Raw genomic sequence first — 20,782 nt, 5'->3', positions numbered from 1 at the left:
CATTAACCATGGATCAGCTGTGCAAATGCAGACATGATCTGGTGCAGGAACTTATCGAATACAGGTCTTTTGAGTCACTCTTGGAAGGCATTCTTTGCATTGGATCATTCAGATTTGGAAAAAGTAGCCCAAAAGCTTTTCTAAATTGCACCGTTTGTACTGTGCTGCCCCTTTTTTGTTCTTGTGAATTAAATCTTGTTAGCTTGCTATATAGAATTGCAGACGAATGTGCTATTCTATATAGAACGAGCCACCCTCCTCCTGAGAACACGTCAATTTCTTGAGAAGTTGGCCTCAAAAGATCCCAATTATCGCAAGAGAAACGTAGTTTCCTCCGCTTCGCTTTATAGATGGGCAGAAGAAAAATCAAGTACTCTAAGCGCCGATACTGCAATGAACGCTGGGTGCTGTAGTTCTCCAGGCAAAGTTATTTGATCATCCCACCCCATGAAAAGGGGTTTTTCCTATTACACAGGCTCATGGGGGGGTGTTACGGTATTATTTTCCTCTTCGTTTTAAAACGTTCATCACTTCATGGTACAAATTAAGCGCACCGCGCAGCCGGAAAACGATTTCTTTTCTCCTTTTCTGAGGCTGGCTAACCGACAAACCCCGTATGGCTGAATCGTGCCATTCAACTGTACACTTGGTACTACCCTCTCCCGTAATGGCGGCCAAACACCGCCTCCTCTTCTTCCAACTCCTCAACGGACTTTTGCGAACTCGAATGGTAGATTCCTATTTAGCCCCTCTGTGTACCCGCCCCCGCTCTTTCCTTCAAACGACGCCTCCTATTGGTTGCGGTCTGGCGTCCATGCCAATCAGGAAGCGGCTTCCATGGAGGAAGGGAATAAATACAAGATGGCTGCTCATATAAAACCAGGCGTCCTGCTTCTCCCTGGTGATGGAGGAATAGAGGCTTTAATCTGGGTGGCCTGTATTGTAGGTCGCTGCTGCTCGCAAGGGCGGCCGAAGAGGGGAGGGGGCCTTAGGCCGCCGCTAGGAAGAGCCGCCTGTAGTCGCCCCTTCGCTTGCGGGGCCGCGGCGTGCTTTCCTAAGGCCAGGCCGGGGTCCTGCCACCTCCTTCCTCCCAGAGCCGCGGGGGACTGTCTCCCTACTGGGCCGGGCTGTAGCTCCATCTCTTTCCGGCTATGGCGGTCTCCAGGTTGGTGTCAGGTAGTGGACTTAGGGGAATGGGGAGTTGCCTAGATCGCCTTCTGGGGTCGGGGCCCTCGACGCCCGATTTTCTTTCTTACAAGTGGGGCCAGGCTTCATGGAGGGGAGGCTCCTCATTGGGTTGTGGGCAACCCGGCTTTTGGGGGGGTTGGATTTTTTTTTTTACGGGCTTTGGGGCCCTCCGCTTTTTATTTCAACCCCGAAGGATCATCCCGCGTGGCATCCCTTGACGATCTCCATATCCTAACTTTGGAAAGTGTCTTCTAGGAAAAAGGACAGCGGGCTGAAAGGGGATGATCGAGCCCGGGGGAGTTCATTGTATTTAAGCTGCTTGTCTGTGTCATATCCTGGTTTCGTGAAAATCGGTGGGAAACGACGGGGGTCCGGATTTTGGGGCTGGGGGTGCCCAAATCTATCCCCCCCCCCAATATAATCAAGGAGTGTGGTGTAAGAATGATCTCTTTAGGTCTCTCGCCCTGCCCAAGCTCATCGAGTTGTGTTGAACTGATCTGGATTCGCTTGGGATCCTTCCTGCTGCAGAATTTGGTGGTTCATCTCTCTTAGCTGCTGAAGTTTCAGTTTCATTCCGTTTGCTTATGCCATTTTTTTTTGAGATTTCCAAGCTAACTCTTTTTACAAATGATTTTTTTTTTTGCTAATTGTGTTACTCCCTCCCCCTTATATTTTTGTTGTGACTGTCAGTACCTAAGTTCAGAGGGAATCAACTACTTTCTGCTTTGACACGTTCCTTGGTATGGGTCCCTTAGCTGGCAAATAAGGATACTGCGAAGCTGATCATGGAGGAGGAGAATTGTGTTCATTTATGAAAGCCAAAAACTGAGTCTTGTAGCACTTACATCAGTTTAGCCACTCCTTGCATCTGATTAACACAGCTTGTAGCTCAGACATGCTTGTGCCTTCTAAATGAAGCATGTTAGTTGGAAAATATCCTACAGACTGATATAAAGCTGCTAAGTATGCTGGATCCAAGCAGCAGGCAACAATGTCAGCTATCGGGCAGCTTCAGTGTTGGAATTTAGTTTCAATATAAAAATTGTTTTTGTTCTGTCACATTTAAAGTGATTGAGCATCATATCTCAGGTAGAATCTCTGACCTTGGTCTTTACTTAGTCTGTTCTGAACATTGGTGTGCTCCTGCTTGATTACACATGCTTTAAAAATTATGCTCTAGGAATCTCTTGTTTTATTTTTATTTTTTGAGTAGTTGAACCATAGAGCTGTTTCATAGCTTTCCTTCATAGAGCTAATTAATGAAGTTTGTTTCTGACCATTTAAGTTCCTTTTATGCTATATTTTTGTATGATCATTAACTGACAGTTGTGAGTTCTTGTTTTTACATGAATTATGCTGTTATTGCAGCTTATTACAGTGACATAGCTTTAGGAAATTCATAGCTGAGTGGCATTAGAAGTTGTTAAATTCAATCTTCTAGTTTTTCCCTTATTCATAAAAAAGGATCTTTTTTTAAGCTTGTAGTTTCCTTAATTGCTAATATAAACAGGAAAACGGGGTGCACTGTCTGGTTGCCACTATCAATTGCCCTTGTCTGTTTCAGTTACCAAAAGTGAAAACAGTGATGTCTTAAGATAGACTAAGGATACAGCATGCAGGTTTGAGTTAACCAAAAAATGTTCTTAGCATTTTAATGTTATGGATACAGAGACTATATTTCATTAAAAGTATGTGTTGACTAAACCAGAACAGGTTCTGTTGAATGTAATTTTCAAGGTGGAATGACTGCATTACACATTTTTGTCTTAAGCCTTTTCACTTATGTAATATTTATAATAAATAATAGACTGTCTGTAATGTTTACCTGCTTACAAAGTAACTTGTGTTGAATATTGTGTTTGATGTAATAAAGAATAATATCTCACTGAAAAATTTTAATGTGACAATCGATAGAGCAAAATTCTGAATGCCTTTACAAACATTTTATGTGTGATTGCATTGAAACTTTTAAAAAGCAAGATTTAAAACTAATATAAACTAATGTAGCAAAAAGGGATTAAAGACCTAAAATGTGAGAAAAGCAAAGAAATAGAAAAAAAAGAAAAAGTAACTTCTGATTTTTCACAGCATTACAGTTATATTTCAACCTCTCTCAAGTCATATCATGACTCTTCTTCCTGTAAAACCATCAAACACAAATTCATTTTTTTCATTTTTATGCAAAAAGTTTGTAACAGGTTTCCAGTCACCAATAAATGTCAACATTGTTTTTTCTCTAAAGAAGTCAGTTTATCTCAGCAAGCTCTGTCAATTTTATCATAGTAGGTAGTGTTGAATCTTTCCATTTTTGTGTATATGATAATCTTGCCAAAGTAATCATATGCTGAAATAATCTTCCATGACTTTTTTCTAACTATCAACCTCAAAGGAAAAATCTAGCAGCAGTTGAATATTACTCTTTAAAATCCTCAATATTAGTATATGTATTTGAATTTTAGTTGAATCTTTAAATTTAAGATCTTTATTCATTTGTTCTATTTAGCATCTTATGCCTGTAAGTCACTTAATGGTGCCTTTGGCGAAATAGGTGGCATACAAGTCTCATAAATTCAAAAAATATTTTAGCTTGTTTTTACATATCCACCAAGCATGATAGAATGTTTGTATTTTTCACATTTCCAATATTCATTTGAACTGCCTTTATAGAGAGCCAGCTTTGTACAGCGGTTAAAACATGAGCTGGAAACCCGGAGACTGAGTTCTAGTCCTGCCTTTAGGCATGAAAGCCAGCTTGGTGACTAGTCCAGTCACTCTCAGCCCATGACTTTAATCTTTATAAAAAGCCATTGGTCAATTCCTGTCACAACCAAATGATCAACATTCCTTTGATCCAAAAAAGCAAACTCTGCAGTTGCAGGAAAAATGCTAGGAAGGAAAAAAAGCCTTTATACATTCTAAATACTTTCTCTGAAATATACCTCCTTTTATAAAAGATTATCTTTAAGATCATGATGATGTCAGTCACGCCCAACTCTTGGCGATTTTGTGGGCCAGATCTCTCCATGCCTTTAATTCTTTAAGATTAGAATTGTATTTTATACTTTGAATTGTGTCTTTATTTGTGTACCATAAGTCTTGTTATCCATTTTACATCTTTCTGATGAGAAAACCATTGACAACTAATATCCTTCTGCTATTAGTTTTTTTCTTGATTTAATTTTAAATTTCTCTGTGATGCTTTTTCTATAATTCCCAGTACATGAACCATTTATCTTTGCCTGCTGTTTCTCTATTATATGCTTCTTGAGCTGAGATCCACAAAGATGTTTTGGACACTATCTGGGTTAATATCTATTACATCTTTTCAGTATGGCATATCTAATAAAATGATTTTAAAGTCCCTATTGATTTTAATTTAATGTGCCTTAAATATCCATGTCATACAAACCTCAGGTCACAACGTTCTAACTCAGAGTCTCTTGTTTCTCAGCAACATCCATTCTTTCATCCAGCTGCAAAATACAATTTCAAATCCAGTAAACCCAGTCTTCCTCTGTCCTTTGTATCTTGTAATATCTTATAATTAACTCTTAAGAGTTTTTTTTCTTTGCTGTATACATTTAGATATATCTTTTTGTCATTGTTTGAATGGTGTGTCTGTTGTCAAAACAGATATTCACTGAAACAGAAACATTCTTGGCAAAACATTCATTTTTATCGGAGATTCTCTGTATCAGAGACAGCTTTAATTTCTCCCATCTTAAAATCTCCTTAATTTCATTCTATGTTACAATATGTTCATTCTATAATTATTTAGAAATAACGTACAATTTATATTTATCATAGTTACATTCAAGTATTTTACTTTTTTCACTCTTAAACCAATTTTTCCATCAGTTCTATTTGATCTTCTAATTTTATATTGCATGTTAACATTTTATCTTTTGATTATTACTTTTAAAACCTGCTAAATCATTTAATTTTCCCATTAATGTTTCTGTTTCCTCCATTGGATCATCCAAAACTAATATCAGATCATCCACAAATGCCCTTAGCGTGTAAGTTTCTTATTAAAAATTAACTCTCTTTATTCTCTTGATACGTGTCTATTGAGTACTTCAAGAACTAAAATAAACAAAAATGGAGACAGCTGGCATCCTTGCTTGACTCTTTTTGAATTTCCTTACAAGTTTTTTTTTTTTATTACATTTGTATAATCGCCCATGTCACCAGAAATGGCTGGGGAGTATTTAACAATAAAATAAAACAATAATATAAAAACATTATTTAAAAAAAAATCATAAAATATGGATAATCATTAGTTACAATATTAAAGTATACAATATTATAAACATATATGAGTAAAGTATCACAAACATATTTGAAAGTAGGTATGCATATCAACCACAGTACAGGAGTCAGGTTAAAATGTTGTTGGTTTTCTGGAATCCCCAAGCTCGACAATGTAATCAAATTTTGAGGGACTTCTTAAATATCAACAGGGATAGAGTTAATCTAGTTTAGATGAGTGAGAGAATGCCCATAAGGCAGGTGCCACAACAGAGAAGGCCCATCTCCTAGCACCCATCAAATATAGTCTCTTGTGAGGGTCTATGACAATTTGCCATGCCCAGCTCGCCATGGCCAAATACACCACAGCCAATTCACTATGGCTAACTTGCCACAGCCAACTCGCTGCAGGACAACTCGCCATGGCCATCTTTGCCACAGAACAACTCGCTGCAGGACAGGAGTTACACTAATATCAAAAAATTAGTGGAATAGAGTTATTAAAGAAAGGATGCAGAAGGAGAGACAGAATGAAATGTGAATGGCAAAAAATAAAATAATATTTATTTATTTTAAATAATTAAATAGAATTGTTAAAATTGTCCCACAGTGAATTTTCCCATGGTGAGTTGGCTGTGACAAGTTGTCCCACAGCGAGTTGGCTGTGATGAGTTAGCTGTTGCAAGTTGGCCCTGGTGAGTTGGCTGTGGCAAATTGTCCCATTCCCCCCTTGTGATACTACTTGCAGCATACTTTCCCTGCCGGGTTTAGTGGGATGGGCTGATGTAATCAGGGAGAGGCAGTCCAGTGCCACAAAAGGATTTAAAGGTCAAAACTACCACCTTGAATTACACTTAGAAACAAACTGGCAGCCAGTGCAACAAGTGGAGCATAGGCGTAACATGTGCCATTCTACAGGCATACATAACTGTCTGTGTTGCTGCATTCTGCAACAGTTGAAGTTTCCGGATGCTCTTCAATGCAGCCCATTAGTAATTCAATCTGGACGTGACTAGGACATGAGTGACTGAGTAGAGGCTCCTGATCTAGAAAAGGTGCATCTGGAACACAACATGAAGTATGAAAGGTCCCTCTAGCCATGAATGTCACTTGACTTGTAATGTAGTGCCCCTGTAAACCATAAGAATTAGCCGAGGACAATTGTCACACAGGCACACCCTGCTATAATTTCAGCTGATGCCGCACCCAAACCCTAGCTGGGCATATCTCCAAAAGCCCCCCCCTCCTTTCTGACCCATCCATGTCTTGGTGATGTATCTGTATGCCAGGTGGCCCTCTCAACAATGACCATCCTGGCATTTAGAAGCAACAGCCAGAAGCCAGAACTTCTAAAGGTCTGCTGACTGGGCCCTAAGGCTGAAACAAAGAAACTACAAGGTGAAACTGTCATAAGACAATGGTCTCACGTTTCCCAGGAATGGTCAATTCCTTGTCTCCCTCTACATCTCCCCTTGGCCATCACAACCATAACCTCCATACATACCCCTTGACAACCCTATTCTGAAGCCCTACCTCTTCAACACCAGGAACCTCTCCATTTCATTCATCTGTGGCAGAGGAAGCTGGCCCAAGGCCACTTTAGCTTCAGTAGCTCTCAGCACCATCAGGTTACCCAGCTTTTGCTCACCCCACTTACCAAAGGACATACACATTACTACAAACACATGATAGACACTAACACTTGTAGGAACCCCCACTTGATTCTCCCAACTTAACATCTGGTAGAGGGTTCCCTTCCATTCACCAATTACCAATCCCACTCTCTGGCTCTCACCTAAGAGAGGAGTCAGTTTTTCTTAGTTTTCCATTGACAATTATTTGTGCTTTTTGTGAAGTATAAACTCCTCTTACTGTTTAATAACATTATCTCCAACGTTCCTGTGTTCCAGAACTCAAAACAAGAAAATCCAATTCAAATTAACAGAGACCTTTACACCTAAGTATATCACTGCTGCTTTATTTTTCATTATGTAGTTTTGAGTACTGCAAAATATTCCAAACTTTTCTAATATTATCTCATAATTGTACTAAGTCAAAACTAACACTGATCTTCAAGAGTAAAGTCCTATAAAAGTCAACCATTCAGCCAAAATTGGGGCAAAATAACTTATAGTCTTTGTTGAATAAGGATATTGGTCAGTAATTTCTTGTTAAAAGTGAAATCTTGTTTCTCTTAAGTATTAATGCTATACTAGCTTCTTCCCAGCTTTCAAGAATCTGTTGAATAATAATCATCATTTGTTCTAAAGGCTGTAAAAGCTTATCCTCAAAACATAGTAAGAAGCTAGCAGCCATCTGGACCAGGTGCCTTTCCTGTTTCATGCTATTAAATAGTTTCACACAGATCTCTTATTGTTATAACTCCATTCAAAATCTGATTCTCTATAATCATAAATTTTGTTTATGCAAGTATTCATTCTATTTTTCCAAGAATATTTCTTGACCTTTGTATGTAGTATAATACTGATGAAATACATTTTGTATATTTAGATTATCTGTTATTACAGACTTTCCTTCTGGTAACTTTCATGTCACCTTTTTTCAACGTATATACCATCCATTTCCCTATTTGCAAATTCAACCTTTCTTTGTTTTGCATAGTTGATCATTTTTTCTTTGGAAATCCATTCCTACTCCCACACCATTCAAAGAGGGTTCATCCCAAATTGTATAGCTAAAAGTTTGTAGAGATTCTCGGTCATCCAGGTCATAGTTGTTCCAAAAGTGCTTTTTCAGGAGGCAACTGGACTTCCTTGTTTTTTCTTTTGAAGACGTTTCGCTTCTCATCCAAAATAGTTACTATCCTGTCAGAGCTGAAAAAGCTTCTTGGATGAGAAGTGAAACATCTTAAAAAACAAGAAAGTCCAGTTGCCTCCTGAAAAAGCATCTTTGGAACAGCCATGACTTGGATGACTGAGAATTTCTATAGACTTTTTTCTGTGGCTTGTATCCTTCGTGCCATTTGTTTGGGCACAGCTGTCATTCTCACTTTCATTTGTATTTCTATTAATTTGTATGCCTATTACAATTTTTCAAAAAAAAACCAACAACCCCTCCTTTCTGAATAGAGTTCTGTCTGAATCTCTGCTGCTGAAAAATAGAAATCACCCTTTCCAAGCTAGCCATCTAAATGAAATCTAACTGAACAACAAGGAAAATCAAAGGTTTGCCTTCTCTTTGAATTAAGAGTGGAGGAAATACTATATTAAAAGATTTTAATTTAAAAGCAACAAAGGTCAACAAGATTGGGATTCAAGAAAGTTTTAAGTGGATAAAGGGGACAGTAATTTTAGAAAACAGAAGAAATGATTTTTTTTAAATGACAAAAATGCCTTTGTAAGCAGAAATAATTAGATTAACATTCCCACAAAGGTCTAATTATTATAATAATTAGACCTTTGTGGGAATGCTGATTGTTTATTATTAAGGACAGTAGATAATCCATGGATTTTTAACAAAATAATGTAAGGATAAAATAAGATAAACTATGGGATTGTAACTATAGAGACCCAATTGGAACTAAAGTGTTTCAGATAGACAAAAGCAAAAAAAAAGGAATCCATTTACTTTCACTGTTTTAATTGACATACACTTTCCCTTTCTTACAATGGCAACCACAAGAAAAACTGCCAAATTAGGAGGAGGACAGAAAGGTTCACTAGAACAGCTAGTATAACTAGACCATTTCACCAGATTTGTTGCAGAAAATGTTTGAGGAATTTGGCAACCCTTGCTCACAGTTTGAATGTTTTTAAAAAGGACGTGAATTTGCAGGAATAAACAAGATATGAAAGAAGTAGTTAAGAAAATTGAAGAAAGTTGGACAATTTGCTGGAGAATAAAATACTGACAAAGTAAAAGTTTTGAAAAGTAAGCCAGAGTTATAAATAGAGAGAAAGATTTGGACAACTTGGCATTACTGGAAATGAGAAAGGAATTTTATTTAAGACTACAGAAGAACAAGGAATATTTATTATACAAAGGTTTGTTAACTCGTTCAATTTTTTTACATTAGCACTGAGATGGAAATTGATACGTTTATAGGATTAATACATTTACTTAAGGAAATTCCAATGTATTAATCTTATTTGTTAATTGTCGCTTATCTCACTATGCGTTACTCTAGGTGGTTTCACATAATAGGAAAATAACAGGACAGAAGTAAAATAATAAAAGAGTAAAAGATGACAAAAGAACAAAAGGAGAATAATACATCAATATGATAACCAGAAAAGTGGATGGGTGGAGAACAGAGAGCGGGGAGGCGGGGGAGAGATGGAGTCGGCCATCAATCTAGCAGCCAACTCCAGGAGGTAATGCCCCTATTTGGTCCCCAAGCAAACTAACAGAGCTATGTCTCCAGGCTCTTGAGGAAGGATAAGAGGGTGGGAGAGGATCTTACCTTAGAGGGCATGATGTTCCAAAGGACAGATGCTGCAGCAAAGAAGGCTTTTCTTCTGGATCTTGAGAGTTGGAGTTCTTTGATGGGGTCCAAAGTAGGCCCTCCCTGCCACCGTGTGAATAGGACAGGCTTGTCCTAGCAGGACAAGTTGCTTCATCAGGTAGCCTGAACAAATGCCATTAAGTGTTTTAAAGGTCATAACCAACACCTTGAACTGCACTTGGAAGCATATTGATAGCCAATCAAGTTTGTGGAGCAGAGGTGTAATATGGGCTATCCTAAGAGCCCCAAAGACTGCTCTCAACTGCTGCACTTGGCACCAGTTGAAGCTTCAAAATGGACTTCAAGGGTAGCCCCATGTAGAAGTCCAAGTGAGAGATGACCAGGGCTTAAGACATGATCCAGAAAAGATTGCAACTGGCGCACAATCTGGAACTGTACAGAAGCTATCCTGTTCACGCCTGCCACCTGCTCCTTGAGCAGGAGACATGAGTTCAGCAGACCCCCTAGGTTGTGAACTATCTGACAGGGTAGCAAAACCCATCCAGAACCAAGGATGACAGACACTCGGAGCCATGTACCCAAGGCCACTCTGTCTTGCGAGGATTCAGTCTGTTGTCCCTCATCCACACACCCTGGAGCAGGGGTGTCAAACTTGTGGCATCACATGATGTATTTTTTTCTTTCGCGGAGCTGGGATGGGTGTAGCCCGCGCATGATGCACCAGGCCTGCAGGCCGCCAGTTTGACATCCCTGGCCGATAGACATCGCAAGAGGGCAGAGACAGCATAGCATCACTTGGATCACCAAATGTAGAGGTGCAGCGCTTGTATCATCAGCAATTGATGATATCTCAACCCATGGTGACAGACATTTAGAATACTACGTTAGAGAATGTTTTTTTTCTGACAGTCTTAAACCTTTATGAACATTTCTTATCAAACAATACAATTCTTATAGGAAGTGATAGGTACAAGTAATTATGTTAATATGTGTATGTTATAAAATATAAAATTATGGTCCATTTGAATAAAAACGTGAATTTTATGGGACTTTTGGGCCGGATAACATATTAATCCTATGACCAGAAAGGGTAGTACATGAAAGAGGAACTATAGTAAGGAAATATTTAAAGAAGAAATAGTTGAGATAAGAGTCACTGAATGGGACAACTCACTGCAGCCAAGTCTCCATGGGACAACTTGTTGCGGAACAATTCAATTTAATTACTTAATATATATATATATATTTGTGATTCACATTTCATTTGTCCTTCCTTTGGAATCCTTTCTTTAATGTTTCTGTTCTGCTATTTCTTCAATATTAGTGTAACTTGTCCTGCAGTGAGTTGTCCCATGGCAATGGAGGATTGTCCTAGACTAGCTGGCCGCAGCGAGTTGTCATAGACAGGGCTGTCAAACTCCCGGCCGGCGGGCCAGATGCGTCATGTGCTCAGTTTAGAGAAGGGGGGTGGAAAGACCTGATATGTCACGTGACAACTCCATGACGATGTGAGTTTGACACCCCGTCATAGATCCAAATGGGCCTCTATCTCAACCCCAGCACTGCTGCTAAGGAGTGCCATCTCAAGCTCAGCGCTGCAGCCAACTACCCCAGCAATGACAGTGCAAAGACATAATGCTTTGCTCATTCAGTCAGCCTTTTGGGCCTGCTCTCTGACACCTCTGATGGCCTTGCCAGCCTGTTCTCACTGGATCTCCCACCTTCAGTCGACTTTCACCCACTTTCTCCTGCTTCTGACAATAGGTGCCTGGCCTGACCCAATTTGAAGCAGTTGCTGACCATGCCAGGCCTTCTTGCCAAGGCTTCTTGCCCTATTCTCAAAAAATCATATGTCATTCTCAGGATGCTTCAGAGAGCTTCTCACCCCTTGTCAACAGTGGGAGGAAGATGCCAAAGGTCAGCTAGAAGTGGCAGGGTAAGTGAGTCCAGGATGAGCAGAGTACAAGGCCGCAAGTCCAACAAAGGTGGCAGACTTATAAGATGGCCAAAAGAGCAGAGATGGGGGAAGGAATAGGTGGGTAGGTGGGGATTAAAGAGGAGGCCACCTTTTACCTTGACCTTTTACTCTCAGTTCAGGACTGGGAGGGGCCAAGCCGGTAGTGGTCTAATGGCTGGTGGGATTCAGTTAATGACTGCAACTGGGAGTCCTGGGGTTGCTATCACTATGCGATACTACGTATCTTCATGCTTTATAACCACATCAATTAACTATGGAAATTCTGGTTCTAATTACTGTTGTAATTCCAGGACTACTTTGGAGCTTAAAATTAGATTAAACATTTAGCTGTTTGTTTCTGTAGGTCCAGCCAAAAGCCTTCCGGCTAAAAATCTATATGGTGTTCCTCTGTGATGCCTTGCTTTTTTTTTTTTTTTTTAAAGAATTTGTGATTAGAGCATCCAAGCAGTGGACTATTTAGTTCTCCCACGAGCTGCTCAGAGCATCCAGTAGTGGGAGATGCTTCAGTCTCTGCTTGTTTAGGGTGGGCTTAATTTGCAGAATGCTTCTCCTCCTCCATGGGACTCCTCCCCAGCATTCCCCAGTTTTGGCTTAGCCTCGTGAGAGATAGGCAGTGCTTTTCATTAATCCTTGGCCGAAATAGGAGAATTCTTGTTAAGGTTTGCAGACAGTCAATTTCCTCTTCTTCTAACAATGGCTTTTTCTCTCTCACTCTCTCCCGAGTCGTATCAAAGTTTTTTCCCCCAAGAACACCGTTTAGGGGTAGAGGTGTAATCGTCTGGTTATTTTCACCCCTCCCGGCTGGTTTAGCCCTAAGGGAAAGCTGTTGGAGCTTATCCCTTTCCACGGCGGGAGATTGCTGCTGGCATGTGTGCCACAAATAACTGCCGGTCGCCATTTTTGCTGTAAGGGGACCGCGTGGCCGCGTTTAGTGCTAATTCAATAGACTGTGTGAATAATCTTTATTCCAGATTAAAGGTTTTTTTTTACATAAAATACCCCAAAGAATCATCACAACCTCATTTCTAACTTATTCAAGGCCTTTGTTAATTCGTGTTGTTGGCTCAACCCTCACAGTTCTCCCTATCCAGTGGCACAACAGCAAGCACCTAGGCCAGCGTCCGCCTGTGCAGGGAAGCTGTTGCAGGCCTGTGAGTGATAATTTGGCCTGCTAGGCATTCTCAATTTGATGGGACTCCTCAACATCTGATTCCTGGGTCAGAGACACAATCAGATTTGGCCTCGCACTGGAGTTTCAATCCGTTCCACCAGACTTCTTTATGTTGTGCCCTCTTTCCAGAGATCCGGTTAAACGAAATCTTACGGAAACAGCTATTCAGCACCTACTGGACATATGAGCCATCCAACCAGTAGCTACCAACCAAAGAGGGCGAGGTTTCTATTCACATCTTTTCATTGTTCCCAAAAGTTCAGGGGGGTGGACAGCAATCTTGGTTTTAAAACGCCTTAATCAATTTTTAATATATCGCAAATTTAAAATGCACACCCTGCAATCTTACTTGGTATCAGAAAAGGTGACGTCTTTACATCCATAGATCTGATGGAGGCATACTTACATATTCGTCAAGTCTCCAATTTCTGATGTATAAAGTAGTTTTTCTTGTAGCAATCACTTCCGCTCGTCGTATTTCAGAACTGGCAGCCTTGTCGATCAGACAGGATCTTTGCATCTTCCATTCCGACCGGGTCATCCTTCATCCTGATCCTACGTTCATACCCAAAGTTAATTCAACTTTTCACAGGACACAAGAACTGATATTTCCTAATTTTTGTCCCAGACCATCCCAAGGGCTGGAATGACAGTGGCATCAGGTGGATGTGAGGCGAGCGTTGCAAATATATATTCACCGCACAGCCTCTTTCAGAAAAACGGAAGCTTTATTTGTGTCTTTTCAGCCCAACACTCAGGGATGCAAGGTCTCATCCTCCACAATAGGCCGTTGGCTACAGGCTGCAATAGCGAAAACGTATCAGACTCAATCACTATAGGTGCCCGGGGGCATAACAGCTCATTCAACAAGGAGTGCCGCCACATCGTCAGCATGGGCCACGCAGGCACCAATCACTGACATCTGTCATGCCGCAACCTGGGCCTCTCCATTGCCTTTCATTAGGCATTATAAAATAGATGTGTTTGCATCAGCTGAGGCCTCCTTTGGCAGAAGGGTTCTGCAATGGGTTCACAGGGACCTGGAGGGGATCCCAAGACAGACGGAGTCCCTCCCGTAGGACAGGCCAAGTTTTGGTATGTCCCACTACTGGTTGCTCTAAGCAGCTCGTGAGAGAAAGGGTGTTGGTACTTACCTGACATGCCCGTTCTCTTTGTGCTGCGAAGAGCATCCAGCCCCACCCTCTTCTGACTGGTGGGATCCTGTTTCGGCCAATGAATTTTTAGCATATTAAGGGCGAGGATGTTTATTTCTCTCATCTTCGCCAAAACTGGGGAATGCTGGGGAGGAGTCCCGTGGAGGAGGAGCATTCCGCAAATTAAGCCTAGCCTAAACAAGCAGAGACTGAAGCACCTCCCACTACTGGATGCTCTTCACAGCTCAAAGAGCACGGGCGTGTCAGGTAAGTACCAACGCCCTTTTTGTCTGCTGTTGCATCCCTTCATTTCTTTTAGGGAAGCAAAAATCCATGGTAGAATTGCAAGTTATGTTAGTACTGAATATTTATAATTCTTCAAAATATTACTTTGTAAATATTTTCATGTGCTCCTTTAAGCTTTTTCTGGTCTTGTAAATTTAGACCTTTCATTGTACATTGAAAATCAAATTATAATAAGACTTAAACGGAAACATTTTTATAATATAAGCAAATAAGGATCACTAGTGGGAAAATAATCACCATTTGATAAATGTAGCCAAAAAGCGAGTCTTTATTCCAATAATACACAGGCACAAACTGTTCCCTATAATAAGCAGTTGGCAGGTGATAAGATAGAGCTGTGCAAATCTTCCAAAACAGTTGCTTCAGCAAGTACAGTACAGTAGTACATATGAAGAATTCTGTTTAAACTGTTAAAGCAGCCACATATTTTTTCTGAGCTAATAATTTTTGCATGCATTTTTAATACATTTAATTTTAAAAAATATTTAATTTTTTGCCTTTCTTTGAGCAGCTCAAGGCAGCATACAGAGTTTTCCCTCCTATATGACTGTGTCTTTATTACTTCTCTAAAATAAAAGTGATTGTGTGGTCTATTGTTTAATACAGCATATCATTGTTCATTGAGTTGTGGCTTGAATTGACATAATAGGCCTATTGTAAATATTTGAATAATGCATATTTCAGCATCTTATCTTTTAAAACCATGTGATTCTAAATTGCACATGCTTCTGTTACTTCTATTTTAAATTTTATTTGTATCCACTCTATAAGGTGATACCCTCTTAAATAGTACAGAGAATCTAGTTTCTGGTTTTAATTTTACCTCTATACATTTTTTCTTGTGTAACCACAAGAATTTTTTTTTATGAAGAACGTAGTACCTAATTTGCCTACTTTTCAATAAAAACTATTATAATGACATGATTTGAGGATAGCGTGTCTGAAATTTGTCCTTAAGTATATATTTTCAATTTCTACTGGGATTATTATAAGCATAGTACAATGGACATATGAATATGAGATATAATATAGATGCAATAAGATTTCAAGTTAAATGGTCCCAGTGAATATTGAGTTTCTTATAAAAAAGCAATATGGTATACAAAACCAAGGAACAATATCCTTTAATAATAATAATAATAATATGAATAGCAATAGGCTCTCAAATGTCTATTAAGGAATATGTATTGTCAATGTGAACCCCTGTTTCAGTACATAATCATGTTATGGTATGTTTAATTTGTTTCCTATCTGGAACAAACAAACTAATCCTACTTCACTTCTTATTTCCATTCATGATTTGTTAATGTATGGGATGTATGTAAGATTCTTTAATGCCTTGGTAGCAAAGAGGAACTGAGCATCTCCACCCGAAAACCACCCTAATCTTAAAACATGTCAGAGCTAAAAGAGGGAAATATTTACAGCTATTTAAGGGTGAATAGATTCTACTGACAGGATTTGAAGAATTAGGAATAACAACAGTAATTACAAATGGTATTTAGAAATGCAAAAGAATGTTGAATGCAAAACTAAAATAAGCTTTTAGTCTGCAGAAATTACATTGTATAGGTAATTGATTTCCTGACAGTCAAAACTGACAAACAACATTAGTAGCCGTTTAATTTTTAATTCTTACATAATTTTTGTTCTATGTAAACTTTTATTAATCCAACCTGTTAAAAGGACTTTAAAAATGGGAAAAGGTAAACAGCATTCAAGTTTTTTAACTTCTAAAGCTTAGAAAACTGGAAAGGTTCAATTTATTGCACACGACATTGCGGCTATGCAGTTATTTGAAAAGATCAGGTAAATTTGTCTTGGAAGCTTTAGAAAGGAAATATGTGAAATAATAAAATACATCCCACAGACCTTCAGCAGGTAATAGCATCTGCTATTACCTTTAAAACTTCTTTAAACATGTCTACGTTGAGAAGTTAAGCAGGCTTGAATTTGGTTAGTATTGTGTTGAGCAGTACTCGAAGAATTCCATGCCTGTAACCAACTGGAAAGTAAAAATAAATAAATAAAATGCATCTCAAAGAAAAACAGGAAACTATAGGTAGTCCTTGAACAATGATGGCAATTGGAACGAATTTGCATTGTTAAATGGCACATTGTAAAATTGCTGCCTTTAAACGTGACATATAATTCCCATTTGTGACCTCCTGCCAGCTTTCCCATGGACTTTGCTTGTTGGAATCTGTTAGTGAATGTCTACAAACAGTCATCATGTGACTGCAGGATGCTGCAGTATTGTGATTTGGGGTAAGGCAGTGACTGAACCCCTGGATCACAGTCACATGACCACTTGCCCATGATCATGATAAATTTGAACAGTTGCTGAATGAAAGGTTATTAAGCAAGGACCACCTGTACTTCCACACTGTTGCCAAAAATATTGTAATAGTGATTGTCCCTTTATTGCTTAGTTGAACACTTCAACGAACAATGAGGGTCAGTCGAATAAAATGGAATAAGATAAAACAAGATGTAATCAAGAAAGGTAAGATAAATAGAATAAGATAGGGGTGTCAGACTCACAATGATACATTGTCATCACATGATGTATCCCAACTTTTTTTCTGTTCGCTAAACCATGGCCAGCTCATGAAACATCCGGTCTGCAGGCCATGAGTTTGACACCCCTGGAATAAGATGATAAAACAAGGTAAGGGAGGTTAAAGTAATATAAGATAAAATAGAATAACAAAAGAATACTTAAAAATAAAATGGATGCTGAAATATAGAACTGATGTATTCAGATAAATGCACATCACCTTTATGTGTTATCTCCAGAAGGTTCTATAAAATGTGTTCTCAATTGAGAGCCCTCTTCTCAGAACCCTTTTTGTGTTTTAATGTTTTTGTCCTGAAATACAGGTAGACTTCAACTTGTGACCAGTTAAACTTACGAGTTGTTAAAGTAGTAACATGGTTAAGTGAATCTGGGTCTCCATTGTCTTTGCTTGCAAAAGAGAATCACATAATCCCAGGACACAGCAATCGTCATAAATGTGAATCAGTTGACAAGCATCCGAATGTAAATCACACGACCATGGGGAAGCTGCAGGGGTCAGAAGTGTGAAAAATGGTCAGAAGTTGCATTTTTCAGTGCCATTGTAACTTTGAACAGTCACTAAACAAGGACTACCTATAAAACAGTTTCTTATTGAGGTCCTACTGTCTGACTCTGTCAAATAATATCTGTAAATACTGAGCCCTTGTTGGGGCATTTAGTTGGCAAATAAGACATATACAACATCTTCTATATTTGAAGTTACAATTGCAGACAGAGGATGACACTTGGTGGAATGGTGTGTATTTAATCGTAGAATCCAGCTGTTCAAATCTTGCTCTGCTAAGGACTATTCTATCGTATTGAGACAGATCCATTGTCAGATGTTTTTCTGTTTAGAGAGACAAGAAAATGATGTGGTTTTAATCTGTGTCACAGGAGTTGCATTCTTTACCTTTTTATTTCAGAAGCCAAAAACAAACTCCAGATGGAAAAGCCAAACAGCTTTTTTAAAAAAGTTAATAAAAACCCCAAATCAAGCATCATTACAGCAAATAGAAAACAAAAATACGGGAGAATCTTTACCTGTTTGGAATGGAACAGAGATACCTCTAAATTTTCTATCTTAATTGATCTTTCTGCTTCCCCAATGATACTCCAAACATTTGATTCTGGATTGCTAAATGACATTGAAGCAGCAGAAATTTGAAAAAAAAAAAGTTCCCAAAGATTTGGCTGTGGGGGTATTATATAGGTACCTTGTTTTTATAATAGTTATGTTAAAGGCAGACAGCTTTTGTTTTGTTTTTTAGCATAAATTGCCACTGGCAAGCACTCACGTATACAGGTAATCCTCGACTTACAACCACAATTGAGCCCAAAACTGCTAAGTGAGACATTTGTTAAGTGAGATTTGCCCCATTTTACGATCTTTCTTGACTCACTCATTAAGTGAAACCCTGCAGTTGTTAAATCAGTATTTTGGTTGTTAAGTGAATCTGATTTTTCCATTGACTTTGCTTGTCAGAAGGTCATAAAAGGTGATCACATGAACCCAGATCATAAATATGAGTCGGTTGCCAAGGGTCTGGATTTTGATTGACCATGAGGCTGCTGCAGCAATCTCAAGGGTAAAAAAACGGTCATAAGTCCCTTTTTTCAGTGCCATTATAACTTCAAACAACCACTAAACATACTATCTGTAGTGGCAAGTAAGAATGGAAGGATTAGTTTGTGTCCCAATATTAACTTTAGATATTAGATTTCGTTATTGCAAATAAAATGTTTTCTCCAAAGCTATTTCTATGTAATTAGTTGGAGAGATGAAATAATAGAAAGTATGCTCTCTATTGTATACCGCCACTTGATGATTAAACATGGAACTAAAAAAATAAGTCCTTTGACTTGAAATAGCATGAGCTTTTTTCTCATAAGTTTTCCAAGCAATACTTTTATGAAACATAAGAAAAAAAAAAACAACTGGAGTTCTTTCAAACTCTGGTTGGCAATTGTAGTAGATTCATTAAACATGATTGTATTTTGTTTTAAGATTGATAAGGCAGAATATATATTTTATATAGTTTATCTTGTTCCCTCTGTCAGGCTTGATCGCCTCTTTATCTTATTGGACACTGGCACGACACCGGTAACAAGGAAAGCAGCTGCCCAGCAACTTGGGGAGGTTGTAAAACTTCATCCACATGAATTGAATAATCTCCTGGCTAAGGTAAATGCTTTGGATGTTATTATAAGCAATATACCATTGGTGCTAAGAGTTTGATGCAGTGGTTAAGGCTTCAGGCTAGAAACCAGGAAACCATAAATTCTAGACTCATTTTAGACATAAAGCCAATTGGATGACCTTGGGCCAGTCACTTTCTCTAAGCTCTTGGGAGGAGGCAATGGCAAACCACTTTTAAAAAGCCTTGCTGAGAAAACTACAGGGGTTGTGCTGGCAGCATTGAGAATTGAACATGATTGAGCAGAGGAAAAAACAGTGCTGGATTTATTCCTCCCTCTCAAAGGCCAAATTGTATTTTCTGTAGCATTCTATCACTGAAAGAGCATTCTAAGTATTGAGGAGTGCATTGAGATATTAATGAATGTATTTATACATTGGCCTTATTTATTAGGAGTGCAGAATTTCTGTAATTTGGGAACTGTGTTAGGCCTTTTGAGGGCTATATACTAAAATGGGTGGGATTAGAGTCTGAAGGGGAGCTAGATTCAGGAAAACTAAAATATGGGTGCTTTAAGCAAATATAACATTATTTTCTCCATAAATGTTTCTCAAAATACAGAACATTCTGCCATATCCATTTGAGAGGGTGGGACATAGTTTTTTAAACACCATGCATTTTTGTCTTGGAAGTGATATTGAATGTGCTGAATTTTACATAGAATTTTTTACTGAGCTATTGTTTTTCCAATTCTTGAGTCTTTTCTATTGCTAATCAATAGTATTATCTATGTTCTTAAAAGACATTGATTCTTCTTTAGTGGCCTGTCTACAAATCATTAAACGATTAGGTTAATTTAAATGGTTTTTGGCAAAAATAATAATAATATGAAACGTAGAAAGCCATATAATTGATGATAATCATAAAATATTTAGATTTCTGTAGAGACTTTCATACAAACCAAATAATTAGAAAAATGACATTAAATTTAGTGATCAATATTGACACTTTCAATCTAGCATTTAATAATGCCAGCTTATGGGAGGTCCTTAAAAGTGGTTTGCCCTATATTTATTGACCCTTTTAAAGCTTTTTAGTCTTCAGAAATTCTGCAATATTAGTCAGGAATTAAATGAAGTGCATTTACGATAAGAAATATGAATAACTCTTTAAAAAAAAAATTTCTTAAAGGTATTGGTACACTTAAGGAGTACAAACTGGGATTCCCGCATTGCAGCTGGACAAGCTGTGGAAGCCATAGTAAAAAATATACCGGAATGGAATCCAACTCCACAGCCAAAGCAAGGTACTTTAAAGAGAGCTATACAAAATTCTGCTTATATATGTATATAGTGCGCATATGGATTTCAACTTCTAGAATTTTTCTAGACCTTGCCTGTAACATCTTTTTAACTATATAACATGCTTGCAAGTTAATGAAGGATACAATACAAGGGCCCTCTTTTCTTCTGTATAATAAGGGGTCTACTGCTTTTTTTGACTCTGGGGCAAATTAGGAGTACTGTATGGAGAAAATATTATAGATGCTTTCTCACAGAATGACTGACATAATGCAGGTTGCTAATTTCAGCTTCCATTTATCAGAAAAC

The 20,782-nt window shown here is 38.4% G+C and overlaps 1 protein-coding gene across 2 annotated transcripts in view; it reads left to right on the top strand.

Annotated features, from left to right (window-relative positions):
- The first annotated feature begins 837 nt into the window (after positions 1–837).
- The window catches only part of BTAF1 (B-TFIID TATA-box binding protein associated factor 1), a 69,507-nt gene continuing 49,562 nt past the window's right edge, over positions 838–20,782 (top strand). For both annotated transcript variants that reach the window (XM_026710490.2, XM_026710489.2), the window contains exons 1-3: positions 838–1,165; positions 19,096–19,219; positions 20,364–20,478. In XM_026710490.2, the coding sequence (XP_026566275.1) occupies positions 1,152–1,165; positions 19,096–19,219; positions 20,364–20,478 (253 nt within the window). In that variant the 5' untranslated portion in view covers positions 838–1,151. The remainder of the gene's footprint in view (positions 1,166–19,095; positions 19,220–20,363; positions 20,479–20,782) is intronic.

This window comes from Pseudonaja textilis, chromosome 4 (genome assembly GCF_049901715.1).
Source record: "Pseudonaja textilis isolate UNSWEBS1 chromosome 4, rPseTex1.2, whole genome shotgun sequence".
NCBI lineage: Eukaryota > Metazoa > Chordata > Lepidosauria > Squamata > Elapidae > Pseudonaja > Pseudonaja textilis.
The sequence above is the reverse complement of the archived record's forward strand: the minus strand, read 5'-3'. Positions and strand labels throughout refer to the sequence as shown.